Raw genomic sequence first — 16,752 nt, forward strand, 5'->3', positions numbered from 1 at the left:
CGCCAGCCTGGTCACAGGGAAACTGCTGTACCTGGGGATGAAGTTGGACCAACACTGGACTGAACACGCCAGCCTGGTCACAGGGAAACTGCTGTACCTGGGGATGAAGTTGGACCAACACTGGACTGAACACGCCAGCCTGGTCACAGGGAAACTGCTGTACCTGGGGATGAAGTTGGACCAACACTGGACTGAACACGCCAGCCTGGTCACAGGGAAACTGCTGTACCTGGGGATGAAGTTGGACCAACACTGGACTGAACACGCCAGCCTGGTCACAGGGAAACTGCTGTACCTGGGGATGAAGTTGGACCAACACTGGACTGAACACGCCAGCCTGGTCACAGGGAAACTCTGTCTGGGCTTGGCGCTCTAAAAAGGGCAAAAGGACTTTGTCTCCAAGGACATCCTCCTTGCAATCTACCACAGCATGATAACAACTCAGCTGGACTACTGTGCCACAGTGGCTTCCCACCCGACATCAGTGTAATAAGACAGGTCTTAACAGCTATCATCGACTGGGCATTGACGGAGGAATGTAACCACTGACGGACAGGATCCATTACAACGCTCTAGTGACTGTTTTTATTGACAGAGTTGTAATTCTAGTGTTGAAACAAGTTGGCTGACAAAGGAAAGGATGAAGTTCTAGTAGCATTAAGTAGCAAATAGTATTAATATCTTAATAAGAACTTTCTCCATGACTTTCATTTTCTTTGTCTGGTCAGCTTTACTCTTGTCGTCGCCTACTTATGAATATTTCCCCTGCAACGTGAGGCTACTAAAACCAACCAATGGGCACTCCCTACAAAAAGGGCACTGTCAGCCTCCTGTGCATTGTTTTTTTATAGCATCAACAGGCTTCCTGGGGGGGGTAGTAGAGAAGGACGCTGTGAGCAGTGATGTGACACAGCACAAACTGCCTGAATACATGGCAGACCTGTTCAGGTGAGGGTATCCACCAATCCTCCGGTGGGGAGCAGCAGCTAAAGCCTATGACGGAACCAGCTGGCTCAACCATCAGTGATAAACACGGCCTTCCAAGGCAGTCCGCAGTTGTCCGACGACTCACCCCGAATGTAACGTCTCACCCTATTGACCGCTACGTACATTCAGTCTGAATCTGCCATCCTAGAAGTCATTTGTGTGACTTCAGAATGAGGGGCGTTGTACAAAAACAAATTAAAATCAGGCGATTGGATCGTCTTTAACAAATCTAACCAATCCGTGTGTCAAACTTGATAACGTCATCATGTAGGCCGGCTCTGGCCCAACCCATTCGGAACGGTCAGAATGGTCTTCGCATTCTAGAAATCGTCGGGGAGGGAGGCTAATCCAGACTCATGGTGGAGAAGAGACGTCAGTTGGCTGGAGCGATGTGGATGGGCAGCTATGCTAAGGGTGTTTCTCAATATGCGTACTACCGTGCACCACGCTCTCATGCCCCGAGTGCGTTCTCCGAGGACAATCTCTTGGAGTACGTTCTTGTCAGGACGAGAGTGTGGAGAACTAATAAAACATTACGTTTTGAGAAGCACTCTCACGCCCCCTACTGCATTACCTCACGCTGCATCTCCCCGTTCACTGGGTAGCTAGCTAGCCAGTTAACCCTATTGACTTACTATGGACTTACCCATTCACTGAACCTTCTTCCAGTCAGGACGACGGCAACAATAGAGACGAAACAAGATATACACAAAGCGAACGTTTTACTTCACGACTATCAGCTAGCTATATGTGAATCGTAATAATGTAGCTAACTAGATAGTTTAACAGGAAAAAAATGACCTAAAACAAATGTTATGCAAGGTAGATGTCAATTCTTCGTGGGTAGCTAGCTAGCTAGCTAACAATTATTTGTGGCCATCTGGCTAGCTAACAGTAGTAGCTAGCCAGTTAGCCCTATTGACTTACTATGGGGTTGCAATCTACACACAGTGGATATCGTAGGCAGGTAAACATGTCAAAATTAAAAACGGCATGTATTTATTAACACAATATAATATACAATATAATATACAATAATATACAATATTGTAGTCAGGCAACATGTGAGGTGTGAAAAGGCAACATTTCATTCTCAAGTCAAAGTGTATTTTTTCTCGCTTCAGCTCAAATAATGGCTACCATTTAATTCAATAAATTGTGCGTAATTTTGTACGTGGTTGCGTCATATTTCTGTGCATACTTTCCATTGAAGCTTGTATCGATGCATGCTTCAAAATATGTACAAAACAGAGTACGCATTCGAGGAGTGCCCTCAGTGCTCCATTTCGCATACTTTGATTTGGACTTTCCCATGCTCCAATATGCGTGCTCGGAGCACGGTAGTATGCATTTTGAGAAACACCCTAAGTCTGAAGTTCTTTGGACCACTACTCTGGAACAAGCTGGACTTATCCACATGACAGCTAGCTAGTTAGCATGTCCGCCTTCAAAAGAGCTGTACACAAATGTAGACAGATGTAATGTGAGCGTGGTTGTGTATGTATGTATGCTACGGTGTATGTATGCTACGGTGTATGTATGCTACGGTGTATGTATGCTACGGTGTATGTATGCTACGGTGTATGTATGCTACGGTGTATGTATGCTACGGTGTATGTATGCTACGGTGTATGCTGTGCCTATTCATTGCGTAACAATTTTAAATGCAAATCGCGTGTTAAAAACCGTTTTGGTGCACGACTAAAAATAGCTGCTATTTTTATTTCTAAACTGGTCATTGAAGCTCACCTCCCATTCACCATTCAAGTACAGGCAACAAGCTACAGTGAGGGAAAAAAGTATTTGATCCCCTGCTGATTTTGTACGTTTGCCCACTGGACAAAGAAATTATTATTTCCTACCGTTCTGCGTGACAGTTAAAAAATAAATAAATAAATAACTTGTTTCAAAAATTATAAAAAATAAATAACAGAAAAGTGGTGCGTGCATATGTATTCACCCCCTTTGCTATGAAGCCCCTAAATAAGATCTGGTGCAACCAATGACCTTCAGAAGTCACATAATTAGTTCAATAAAGTCCACCAGTGTGCAATCTAAGTGTCACATGATCTGTCACATGATCTCAGTATATTTACACCTGTTCTGAAAGGCCCCAGAGTCTGCAACACCACTAAGCAAGGGACACCACTAAGCAAGGGGCACCACCAAGCAAGCGGCACCATGAAGACCAAGGAGCTCTCCAAAAAGGTCAGGGACAAAGTTGTAGAGAAGTACAGATCAGGGTTGGGTTATAAAAAATATCTGAAACTTTGAACATCCCACGGAGCACCATTAAATCCATTATTAAAAAATTTAATGAATATGGCACCACAACAAACCTGCCAAGAGAGGGCCGCCCACAAACTCACGGACCAGGCAAGGAGGGCATTAATCAGAGAGGCAACAAAGAGACCAAAGATATCCTTGAAGTAGCTGCAAAGCTCCACAGCGGAGATTGGAGTATCTGTCCATAGGACCACTTTAAGCCTTACAATCCACAGAGCCGGACTTTACGGAAGAGTGGCCAGAAAAAAGCCATTGCTTAAAGAAAAAAAGAAGCAAACACGTTTGGTGTTCGCCAAAAGCCATGTGGGAGACTCCCCAAACATATGGAAGAAGGTATTCTGGTCAGATGAGACAACAATTGAGCTTTTTGGCCATCAAGGAAAACGCTATGTCTGGCACAAACCCAACACCTCTCATCACCCCGAGAACACCATGGGGATGTTTTTCCATCGGCAGGGACTGGGAAACTGGTCAGAATTGAAGGAATGATGGATGGTGCTAAATACAGGGAAATTCTTGATGGAAACCTGTTTCAGTCTTCCAGAGATTTGAGACTGGGACGGAGGTTCACCTTCCAGCAGGACAATGACTTAAAGATTGCTGTACACCAGCGGAACCCATCCAACTTGAAGGAGCTGGAGCAGTTTTGCCTTGAAGAATGGGCAAAAATCCCAGTGGCTAGATGTGCCAAGCTTATAGAGACATACCCCAAGAGACTTGCAGCTGTAATTGCTGCAAAAGGTGGCTCTACAAAGTATTGACTTTGTGGGGGTGAATAGTTATGCACGCTCAAGTTCTGTTTTTTTGTCTTATTTCTTGTTTGTTTCACAAAAAGAATTATTTTGCATCTTCAAAGCAGTAGGCATGTTGTGTAAATCAAATGATACAAACCCCCAAAAAATCCATTTTAATTCCAGGTTGTAAGGCAACAAAATAAGAAAAATGACAAAGGGGGGTGAATACTTCAGAGACACATATTTCCCTCAGATTACACAGACTCACAAAGAATTCGAAAACAAATCAAAACATTGATAAACTCCCATATCTGTTAGGCGATTCACAGCAGCAAGATTTGTGGCCCGTTGCCATGAGAAAAGGGCAACCAGTGGAGCACAAACAACATTGTAAATACAACCCATTTTTTATATATATATATATATAATTTATCTGTTGACTTATTTTCCCTTTCATACTTTCATGATTCAACTACTTGCACAATGTAACATCTTTACTAAATGTTTCCCTTGTTTATTGTCTATTCCATTTGCTTTGGCAAAAGCTTCTCAGCATTATTACTTTAAAACCAAAATGAGGAAGAAGGGATGGACTGATGAAGGGAGAGAGAGAGAGAGAGAGAGAGAGATAGAGAGAGAGATGAAGGGAGAGAGAGAGAGAGATGGAGGCAGAGAGAGGGATGAAGGGAGAGAGAGAGAGAGAGAGAGAGAGAGAGAGATGGCGGCAGAGAGAGAGAGAGAGAGAGAGGAGATGGAGGCAGAGAGAGAGAGGGATGGAGGCAGAGATGGAGAGAGAAAGAGAGAGATGGAGGCAGAGATGGAGAGCGAGAGAGAGAGATGGAGGCAGAGAGAGAGAGATGGAGGCAGAGAGAGAGAGAGATGGAGGCAGAGAGAGAGAAAGATGGAGGCAGAGAGAGAGAGGAGGCAGAGAGCGAGAGATGGAGGCAGAGAGCGAGAGATGGAGGGAGAGAGAGAGAGATGGAGGGAGAGAGAGAGAGAGATGGAGGGAGAGAGAGAGAGATGGAGGCAGAGAGAGAGATGAGGCAGAGAGATGGAGGCAGAGAGAGAGAGAGATGGAGGCAGAGAGAGAGATGGAGGCAGAGAGAGAGAGATGAGGCAGAGAGAGAGAGATGAGGCAGAGAGAGAGAGATGGAGGCAGAGAGAGAGAGAGAGAGAGATGAAGGCAGAGAGAGGAGATGAAGGCAGAGAGAGAGAGAGCAATGGAGGCAGAGAGAGAGAGAGCGATGGAGGCAGAGAGAGAGAGAGCGATGGAGGCAGAGAGAGAGAGAGCGATGGAGGCAGAGAGAGAGAGAGCGATGGAGGCAGAGAGAGAGAGAGCGATGGAGGCAGAGAGAGAGAGAGCGATGGAGGCAGAGAGAGAGAGAGCGATGGAGGCAGAGAGAGAGAGAGCGATGGAGGCAGAGAGAGAGAGAGCGATGGAGGCAGAGAGAGAGAGAGCGATGGAGGCAGAGAGAGAGAGAGCGATGGAGGCAGAGAGAGAGAGAGCGATGGAGGCAGAGAGAGAGAGAGAGATGGAGGCAGAGAGAGAGAGAGAGATGGAGGCAGAGAGAGATGGAGGCAGAGAGATAGAGGCAGAGAGATGGAGGCAGAGAGATGGAGGCAGAGAGATGGAGGCAGAGAGAGAGAGAGAGAGAGATGGAGGCAGAGAGAGATGGAGGCAGAGAGAGAGAGAGATGGAGGCAGAGAGAGAGATGAAGGGAGAGAGAGCGAGAGAGAGAGAGATGGAGGCAGAGAGAGAGAGAGATGGAGGCAGAGAGAGAGAGAGATAGAGAGAGATGGAGGCAGAGAGAGAGAGATGGAGGCAGAGAGAGATGGAGGCAGAGAGAGATGGAGGCAGAGAGAGAGATGGAGGCAGAGAGAGAGATGGAGGCAGAGAGAGAGAGATGGAGGCAGAGAGAGAGAGATGGAGGCAGAGAGAGAGAGAGAGAGAGATGAAGGCAGAGAGAGAGAGATGAAAGCAGAGAGAGAGAGAGCGATGGAGGCAGAGAGAGAGAGCGATGGAGGCAGAGAGAGAGAGAGCGATGGAGGCAGAGAGATGGAGAGCGATGGAGGCAGAGAGAGAGAGAGCGATGGAGGCAGAGAGAGAGAGATGGAGGCAGAGAGAGAGAGAGAGATGGAGGCAGAGAGAGAGAGAGAGAGAGATGGAGGCAGAGAGAGAGCGAGAGAGAGATGGAGGCAGAGAGAGAGCGAGAGAGAGATGGAGGCAGAGAGATGGAGGCAGAGAGAGGCAGAGAGAGAGAGAGAGATGGAGGCAGAGAGAGATGGAGGCAGAGAGAGAGAGAGAGAGAGAGATGGAGGCAGAGAGAGAGATGAAGGGAGAGAGAGCGAGAGAGAGAGAGAGATGGAGGCAGAGAGAGAGAGAGATGGAGGCAGAGAGATGGAGGCAGAGAGAGAGAGAGAGATAGAGAGAGATGGAGGCAGAGAGAGAGAGATGGAGGCAGAGAGAGATGGAGGCAGAGAGAGATGGAGGCAGAGAGAGAGCGAGATGGAGGCAGAGAGAGATGGAGGCAGAGAGAGAGAGAGAGATGGAGGCAGAGAGAGAGATGGAGGCAGAGAGAGAGATGGAGGCAGAGAGAGAGAGAGAGAGAGAGAGAGAGAGAGAGAGAGAGAGGGAGAGAGATGGAGGCAGAGAGAGAGATGGAGGCAGAGAGAGAGAGAAAGAGAGAGATGAGGCAGAGAGAGAGATGAGGCAGAGAGAGAGAGATGGAGGCAGAGAGAGAGATGAAGGGAGAGAGAGAGAGAGAGAGAGAGAGAGATGGAGGCAGAGAGAGAGATACAGAGAGATTAAACTTTAGACTCACTCTCTGGCTGTTTCTCATTTGGGCTGATGGAGCGGACAAAGTCGTGTGGAGTCATGTAGACCTCTGCATCTCCCTGCTCACTGATGACCTTTAGCGTGGCGAAGTAACGGAAGATCTTGTCCGGAGTGGAGTAGGCTCTTATCCTATTCTCATACTCCATCACCTGGGGAGGGGGAGGGACAGACAGGAGAGAGAGGGGGAGGGCCAGACAGGAGAGAGAGGTGGAGAAAGGGGACAGAGAGAGAGAGAGAGATGGGAGAGAGAGAGATGGGAGAGAGAGAGAGAGAGAGATGGGAGAGAGAGAGAGAGAGACAGGGGAGAGAGAGAGAGAGACAGGGGAGAGAGAGAGAGAGACAGGGGAGAGAGAGAGAGACAGGGGAGAGAGAGAGAGAGAGACAGGGGAGAGAGAGGGAGAGAGAGAGAGAGAGACAGGGGAGAGAGAGAGACAGGGGAGAGGGACAGGGGAGAGAGAGAGACAGGGGAGAGGGACAGGGGAGAGAAAGGGGAGAGAAAGGGACAGGGGAGAGGGACAGGGGAGAGAAAGGGGAGAGAAAGGGACAAGAGAGAGAGGGGGGAAGAAGGAGAGAGAACACTTGTACTGTCAGACACCATTTCCAGACTTTAAATAGGCCTGTCATTATATAGGGCGTTCAGGAGTACAACAGATCATCAGTTTGGAAGGAAGGGGCTTGGATGAAGCTTGATGCATCGGGACAGGTTGGCATCACACCCACTTGTCCCCAGAGGGAGGGGGCATCACGTCAATGTGCCATGGGAAAGCCTAGCTGTCATACTCAGCTAGACTAGTGGAAGAGAGGAACCAGCTAGCTAGGGAGAGAGAGACTAGTGGAAGAGAGGAACCAGCTAGCTAGGGAGAGAGAGACTAGTGGAAGAGAGGAACCAGCTAGCTAGGGAGAGAGAGACTAGTGGAAGAGAGGAACCAGCTAGCTAGGGAGAGAGAGACTTGTGGAAGAGAGGACCCAACTAGCTAGGGAGAGAGAGACTAGTGGAAGAGAGGAACCAGCTAGCTAGGGAGAGAGAGACTATATGTGGAGAGGAACCAGTTAGCTAGGGAGAGAGAGACTAGTGGAAGAGAGGAACCAGCTAGCTAGGGAGAGAGAGACTAGAGGAGAGGAACCAGCTAGCTAGGGAGAGAGAGACTAGTGGAAGAGAGGAACCAGCTAGCTAGGGAGAGAGAGACTAGTGGAAGAGAGGAACCAGCTAGCTAGGGAGAGAGAGACTAGTGGAAGAGAGGAACCAGCTAGCTAGGGAGAGAGAGAGACTAGTGGAAGAGAGGAACCAGCTAGCTAGGGAGAGAGAGAGACTAGTGGAAGAGAGGAACCAGCTAGCTAGGGAGAGAGAGACTAGTGGAAGAGAGGAACCAGCTAGCTAGGGAGAGAGAGACTAGTGGAAGAGAGGAACCAGCTAGCTAGGGAGAGAGAGACTAGTGGAAGAGAGGAACCAGCTAGATAGGGAGAGAGAGACTAGTGGAAGAAAGGAACCAGCTAGCTAGGGAGAGAGAGACTAGTGGAAGAGAGGAACCAGCTAGCTAGGGAGAGAGAGACTAGAGGAGAGGAACCAGCTAGATAGGGAGAGAGAGTCTAGTGTGGTATGTAGCGGTATGAAGGTTTCAATAGTCTAAAAGCCAAGTGGGGAAATAAGACACTTCTTTATGACCAAAATGTTTTACGTTACAGCCTTAATCTAAACATTTTCCTGGAGATGATTGTGGACTACAGGAAAAAAAAGAGGACTGAGCACGCCCCCATTCTCATCGACAGGGCTGTAGTGGAACAGGTTGAGAGCTTCAAGTTCCTTGGTGTCCACATCACCAACAAACTATCATGGTCCAAACACACCAAGACAGTTGTGAAGAGGGCACGACAAAGCCTATTCCCCCTCAGGAGACTGAAAAGATTTGGCATGGGTCCTCAGATCCTCAAAAAATTATACAGCTGCACCATCGAGAGCATCCTGACTGGTTGCATCACCGCCTGGTATGGCAACTGCTTGGCCTCCGACCGCAAGGCACTACAGAGGGTAGTGCGTACGGCCCAGTACATCACTGGGGCCAAGCTTCCTGCCATCCAGGACCTCTATACCAGGTGTCAGAGGAAAGCCCTCAAAATTGTCAAAGACTCCAGCCACCCTAGTCATAGACTGTTCTCTCTGCTACCGCACGGCAAGCGGTACCGGAGTGCCAAGTCTAGGTCCAAAAAACTTCTCATCAGCTTCTACCCCCAAGCCATAAGACTCCTGAACAGCTAATCATGGCTACCCGGACTATTTGCACTGCCCCCCCACCCCATCCTTTTACGCTGCTGCTACTCTGTTAATTATTTTTGCATAGTGACTTTAACTCTACCCACATGTACATATTACTTCAACTACCTCAACTAGCCGGTGACCCGCACATTGACTCTGCACCGGTACCCCCCTGTATATATAGCCTCCCTACTGTTATTTTATTTGACTTCTGCTCTTTTTTCCCTCAACACTTTTTTTGTTGTTGTTTAATTTGTACTTTTTTGTAAAAAATAAATGCACTGTTGGTTAAGGGCTGTAAGTAAGCATTTCACTGTAATGTCTGCACCTGTTGTATTCGGCACATGTGGCCAATAATTTTTTTACGTTACAGCTTTAATCTAAAATGGATTTAAAAAATAATCATCCTCATCAATCTACAGCTGAAGTCGGAAGTTTACATACACATTAGCCAAATACATTTAAACTCTGTTTTTCACAATTCCTGACATTTAATCCCAGTAAGAATTCCCCATTTTACGTCAGTTAGGATCACCACTTTATTTTAAGAATGTGAAATGTCAGAATAATAGTAGAGAGAATGATTTATTTCAGCTTTTATTTCTTTCATCACATTCCCAGTGGGTCAGAAGTTTACATACACTCAATTAGTATTTGGTAGCATTGCCTTTAAATTGTTGAACTTGGGTCAAACGTTTCGGGTAGCCTTCCACAAGCTTCCCACAATAAGTTGAGTGAATTTTGGCCCATTCCTCCTGACAGAGCTGGTGTAACTGTCAGGTTTGTAGGCCTCCTTGCTCGCACACGCCTTTTCAGTTCTGCCCACAAATGTTCTATAGGATTGAGGTCAGGGCTTTGTGATGGCCACTCCAATACCTTGACTTTGTTGTCCTTAAGCCATTTTGCCACAACTTTGGAAGTATGCTTGGGGTCATTGTCCATTTGGAAGACCCATTTACGACCAAGCTTTAACTTCCTGACTGATGTCTTGAGATATTGCTTCAATATATCCACATAATTTTCCTTCCTCATGATGCCATCTATTTTGTGAAGTGCACCAGTTCCTCCTGCAGCAAAGCACCCCCACAGCATGATGCTGCCACCCCTGTGCTTCACGGTTGGGATGGTGTTCTTCGGCTTGCAAGCAACCCCCTTTTTCCTCCAAACATAACGATGGTCATTATGGCCAAACAGTTCTATTTTTGTTTCATCAGACCAGAGGACATTTCTCTAAAAAGTACGATCTTTGTCCCCATGTGCAGTTGAAAACCGTAGTCTGGCTTTTTTATGGCGGTTTTGGAGCAGTGGCTTCTTCCTTTCTGAGCGGCCTTTCAGGTTATGTCGATATAGGACTCGTTTTACTGTGGATATAGATACTTTTGTACCTGTTTCCTCCAGCATCTTCACAAGGTCCTTTGCTGTTGTTCTGGGATTAATTTGCACTTTTCGCACTAAAGTACGTTCATCTCTAGGAGACAGAACGTATCTCCTTCCTGAGCGGAATGATGGCTGCGTGGTCCCATGGTGTTTATACTTGCGTACTATTGTTTGTACAGATGAACATGGTACCTTCAGGTGTTTGGAAATTGCTCCCAAGGATGAACCAGGCTTGTGGAGGTCTACAATTATTTTTCTGAGGTCTTGGCTGATTTCTTTTGATTTTCCCATGATGTCAAGCAAAGAGGCACTCAGTTTGAAGGTAGGCCTTGAAATACATCCACAGGTACACATCCAATTGACTCAAATTATGTCAATTAGCCTATCAGAAGCTTCTAAAGCCATGACGTCATTTTCAGGAATCTTCCAAGCTGTTTAAAAGGCACAGTCAACTTAGTGTATGTAAACTTCTGACCCGCTGGAATTGTGATACAGTGAATTATAAGTGAAATAATCTGTATGTAAATAATTGTTGGAAAAATTACTTGTGTCATGCACAAAGTAGATGTCCTAACCAACTTGCCAAAACTATAGTTTGTATGTGTGTGTGTGTGTGTATATGTATATATACACACACACACACACACACACACACACACACACACACAGCTCAAAAAAAATAAAGGGAACACTAAAATAAACACATCCTAGATCTGAATGAATGAAATAATCTTATTAAATACTTTTTTCTTTACATAGTTGAATGTGCTGACAACAAAATCACACAAATTATAAATGGAAATCAAATTTATCAACCCATGGAGGTCTGGATTTGGAGTCACCCTCAAAATTAAAGTGGAAAACCTCACTACAGGCTGATCCAACTTTGATGTATTGTCCTTAAAACAAGTCAAAATGAGGCTCAGTAGTGTGTGTGGCCTCCACGTGCCTGTATGACCTCCCTACAACGCCTGGGCATGCTCCTGATGAGGTGGCGGATGGTCTCCTGAGGGATCTCCTCCCAGACCTGGACTAAAGCATCCGCCAACTCCTGGACAGTCTGTGGTGCAACGTGGCGTTGGTGGATGGAGCGAGACATGATGTCCCAGATGTGCTCAATTGGATTCTGGTCTGGGGAACGGGCGGGCCAGTCCATAGCATCAATGCCTTCCTCTTGCAGGAACTGCTGACACACTCCAGCCACATGAGGTCTAGCATTGTCTTGCATTAGGAGGAACCCAGGGCCAACCACACCAGCATATGGTCTCACAAGGGGTCTGAGGATCTCATCTCGGTACATAATGGCAGTCAGGCTACCTCTGGCGAGCACATGGAGAGCTGTGCGGCCCCCCAAAGATATGCCACCCCACACCATGACTGACCCACCGCCAAACCGGTCATGCTGGAGGATGTTGCAGGCAGCAGAACGTTCTCCACGGCGTCTCCAGACTCTGTCACGTCTGTCACATGTGCTCAGTGTGAACCTGCTTTCATCTTTGAAGAGCACAGGGCGCCAGTGGCGAATTTGCCAATCTTGGTGTTCTCTGGCAAATGCCAAATGTCCTGCACGGTGTTGGGCTGTAAGCACAACCCCCACCTGTGGACGTCGGGCCCTCATACCACCCTCATGGAGTCTGTTTCTGACCGTTTGAGCAGACACATGCACATTTGTGGCCTGCTGGAGGTCATTTTGCAGGGCTCTGGCAGTGCTCCTCCTGCTCCTCCTTGCACAAAGGCGGAGGTAGCAGTCCTGCTGCTGGGTTGTTGCCCTCCTACGGCCTCCTCCACGTCTCCTGATGTACTGACCTGTCTCCTGGTAGCGCCTCCATGCTCTGGACACTACGCTGACAGACACAGCAAACCTTCTTGCCACAGCTCGCATTGATGTGCCATCCTGGATGAGCTGCACTACCTGAGCCACTTGTGTGGGTTGTAGACTCCGTCTCATGCTACCACTAGAGTGAAAGCACCGCCAGCATTCAAAAGTGACCAAAACATCAGCCAGGAAGCATAGGAACTGAGAAGTGGTCTGTGGTCACCACCTGCAAAATCAGTCCTTTATTGGGGGTGTCTTGCTAATTGCCTATAATTTCCACCTGTTGTCTATTCCATTTGCACAACAGCATGTGAAATGTATTGTCAATCAGTGTTGCTTCCTAAGTGGACAGTTTGATTTCACAGAAGTGTGATTGACTTTGAGTTACATTGTGTTTTTTAAGTGTTCCCTTTATTTTTTTGAGCAGTGTATATACACACATGCGAGAAAAAAAAAAAAAAAAAAACATATGGGGGATTGGAAGTGATGCAGACAATTACATTGATGGAAGTTACAATCTATCTACAATATTAAAGCTGATCTACCCCCCCAAAAAAATAACAAAACAAATTTTTTTACAAAAAAACCGTTTAGGCTATTGATCATAGACCTAATTAAGTTGGGGTTTCCTCTCTCCTCCCTTTCCTTAGACAATTAAGGCAAGGGGTGTTTTCTCGTCCCCTAACTTTCCTGCTGCCTCCGCCGCATTGTCCTCAACACCAATATACTGGTTCACTTTGCTATTATGCCCATAGCAACATGGTCTAGGAAAAGGGCGCCAATTCAACAGCGCATTGATGCGTTTCAGAACCGCGGACAGCAACCACTATCCAACGCGGGAGAAAGCTCATTTGATATAAAATAATATCATTTTTTATTTGTGTTGCACCATTGTTCTTACATAATATAACCATACACAATGTCAGTATCATGTCTTACAGTGATGGACTGTGCCATCCCCACGGTCTCCACAAGGGATCAGTCCACTCAGACAGGCACCAATCAGACAGGTGTCTTGTACAACATTATATACTTTTTTGGACACTCGACTAAAGAAATCTCGGGCGACCAACAGCTTATCAACCAGACAATCCACCAGTCAACAAAATGGGGTCAGCCCTAATATCCATCTACAGTACCAGTCAAAAGTTTGGACACCTACTCATTCAATAGTTTCTTTATTTTGACTATTTTCTACATGAGAGAATGCCAAGAGTGTGCAAAGCTGTCATCAAGGCAAAGGGTGGCTATTTGAAGAATCTCAAATATAAAATATACTTCGATTTGTTTAACACTTTTTTGGTTACTACATGATTCCATATGTGTTATTTCATAGTTTTGATGTCTTCACTATTATTCTACAATGTAGAAAATAGTAAAAATAAAGAAATACCCTGGAATGAGTAGGTGTGTCCAAACTTTTGACTGGTACTGTATATCCATCCATCCATCCATCCATCTTACCTCCTCATCTGTCATCAAACCCACACTCCTCACGATAGCAGCCTTAAATGTGTAATTTCAAAATGGACATCAATCAATAGTCATTTACATGAAGGACCTAGATTCAATTTTATTTTTTAGATTATATTCTATTGTTCTCTATCTAGATTCTTACCAAGACACAGACACACTTGGGTTGCAAAATTCCGGTAACTTTCAACAAATCCCCAGGTTTTCCATAAATCCTGTAGTTCCTGCTTATTCTCTCCTGATTCCGGGAATCTTCCAACTGGAATTTCTAGACATTTTTTTGCAACCCTTAGACACAGACAGACATCTTTTTGTTTGTTGCTACTGTAGCGTCAGCTAGCGCTAGTCAGATGTACCTGCGCTAAAACTCCTGGATTTTTCATCCTATAGCTAGTTCTCCATCTTATTTTTTAAAATAGTGAGTGTTAGATTAATTTGTATTTTAAGAATAATGACTAAAGGATTTCACCCCAAATACAGTATAAATGTGTGAACTGTGTTAGAATTATAATGTATTGTCAACCTACTAACAGAGGGGGGCGGGACTAAACATTCCAGGGTGAAGGGGACTGAGGAAACGGGTTACAGGGGGCCTCCTAGAGGTGGGCGGAGCAGGGTGCCTTTGTGTGAAGAGGTATAAAACAGGAGTGTATGGCTTTTGGCGCCAGAGCTCTCGATGAATAAAGATACAGATAATCCTTGTTGGTTGTGGACCTTGAATCATTTATGATTAAAACCAGAGCCTTACAACCTCTGGTAATGATTCAAGCTTAGGTTGAATTAGAGATAGAAATTATCTTAACAGTGAGCCAACATGTTTTCAGCACTTTTTTTTCCCTGACTGATCAAAACCATTTTTCCCTCATGCTCTCGTGTCTCTGCAGCAGACATACACTGAGTGTACAAAACATTAAGGACCTTCCTAATATTGTGTTGCATGTTCATTTAAAAGATGGCTAGTCATTATCAGCCTGGTTCTGTATGAAATGCAGGTGCATTATGGGACAGGTCATGGCTAGTCATTATCAGCCTGGTTCTGTATGGAATGCAGGTGCATTATGGGACAGGTCATGGCTAGTCATTATCAGCCTGGTTCTGTATGGAATGCAAGTGCATTATGGGACACAGGTCATGGCTAGTCATTATCAGCCTGGTTCTGTATGGAATGCAGGTGCATTATGGGACACAGGTCATGGCTAGTCATTATCCGCCTGGTTCTGTATGGAATGCAGGTGCATTATGGGACAGGCCATGGCTAGTCATTATCAGCCTGGTTCTGTATGGAATGCAGGTGCATTATGGGACACAGGCCAGGTCCTTATAAAATAAAATGGTTCGACCAAATTAAGTGCTGATGTCACCAACTGAAAAAGTTGTTGGCAGTGGGAAAAGTTAGTCTAGGGCCCTGCGCACACACACACAGACACACACACACACACACACACACACACACCGTCAACTGGGGAGAGAGGAGAGGAAACTATGTTATTACAACACACACACACACACACACACACACACACACACACACACACACAGTCAGCTGGGGAGAGGAGAGGAAACTATGTTATTACAACACACACACACACACACACACACACACACACACACACACACACACACACAGACAGTAGCTGTTCTCATTTTTCATAGCTTCTAGTATATTATTTTATAAGTCACTCAAACTGGCGTATGTTAGACTTGGGCAGTATATATACCGTGTACCGGGGTATTTGGAAATAGCCACGGGATGGTTTTTCCAATACAGTCAATACCGTTGAAACTATTTCTTGAAAGTTATTTTATAAATTTGAATATTTGTAGCAACTTTTAAAGTAAATCCCTTCAGTCAACTTGTGCAATACCGTTTTTCATTTCACCCATCACATAATTGTTCATTATGAAGCTTCCCGGTAGTCCCCAGTCACATGGTGTTTTGTTTACAAGCACACAATGATGAGAGACCGCAGCCTTGTGAGTCACTCACTGTTGAGCAGCATGCGCCAGGTGATCTAATTACAGTATGGAATTCACAACTAAATGCTTGCCAGCTAGATATCTTATAACTATTAAATTAACTTAATGCTCTGCAGTTGTGCATTTTGTTTGCTAATTTAGTAGCTAGTTAGCGATCTAGCTAAGTGGTTAGCTTCCTCCAAAATCAAGCATTCACTTAGTAACAGCCGAGAATCCCCTCCTGGATCAAGAGCCTTACCGTCTAATATTAGTTTTGTGCGTGCAGCAAACTGTGAGTAGCATTTTTGAGTTACTTGTATAGTTTATGAGCTGGGATGTCTGTCCTCCAAATAGTTTAGGTCAGACTGTATAAAAGTTCGCAGTGGGCTCGTTAGCATTTTCTATGGGGATTATGAAGCTCAATGGGGTTTGAAAATAGCTCCACTTGTGTTCAGTGCCAGTATTACGGAGTATCCCGGTATGGCACAAGGTCGGTATGGATGCCGCCCAAGCCTAGGGTGTGTCCACTAACTTATTAGTACATTTAAATGTGCATGTTAAATCATACAGAGGATTCACTACTGGTGCAGTTGATGCATTGATGCCATCACAGTAAAGCTTTTATTCCAGTTGGCGTGGGGAATGAACAGGGAAGCGTTCCCTCCATAATTCGTCTGAATCTCAAACTGAACACTTCATCCGCGCGTTCATGAATACATTTGAGTAGATCACCACGGGACACATCAGCAAGTGGCCATTCCATAAAGTGCTCGAGGGCAAAGTGTTCGGTTTGAGATTCAGCCTAAGACAGCACTGAAGCACAACAAGACTACGTCCAAAATGGCACCCTAGTGACTATATAGTGCACTACATAGGGAATAGGGTGCCATTTCAGACAGCATGACCGTGAAATAAGCTTTTATTTTCTCCAAGACTCCCAACAAACAAACAGTATCTTCAGGTCACAGTACTGTCCAGAGAGACCATGAGACAGACTGATGCATTCAATCTGGACTTAGACAGGGGAGGGATGCAG

The 16,752-nt window shown here is 45.7% G+C and overlaps 1 protein-coding gene across 1 annotated transcript in view; it reads right to left on the reverse strand.

Moving 5' to 3' along the window:
* Positions 1-16,752, reverse strand: part of LOC311100934 (calcium uptake protein 1, mitochondrial-like) — a gene marked incomplete at its 3' end in the record, with an annotated part of 47,928 nt that overhangs the window by 1,919 nt on the left and 29,257 nt on the right. Inside the window, exon 4 of the mRNA XM_084141912.1 lies at positions 6,830-6,992. Within this exon, the coding sequence (XP_083998038.1) occupies positions 6,830-6,992 (163 nt within the window). The remainder of the gene's footprint in view (positions 1-6,829; positions 6,993-16,752) is intronic.

The sequence above is a fragment of the Coregonus lavaretus genome (assembly GCF_964263955.1).
Source record: "Coregonus lavaretus genome assembly, chromosome: 25".
Classification (NCBI taxonomy): Eukaryota; Metazoa; Chordata; class Actinopteri; order Salmoniformes; family Salmonidae; genus Coregonus; species Coregonus lavaretus.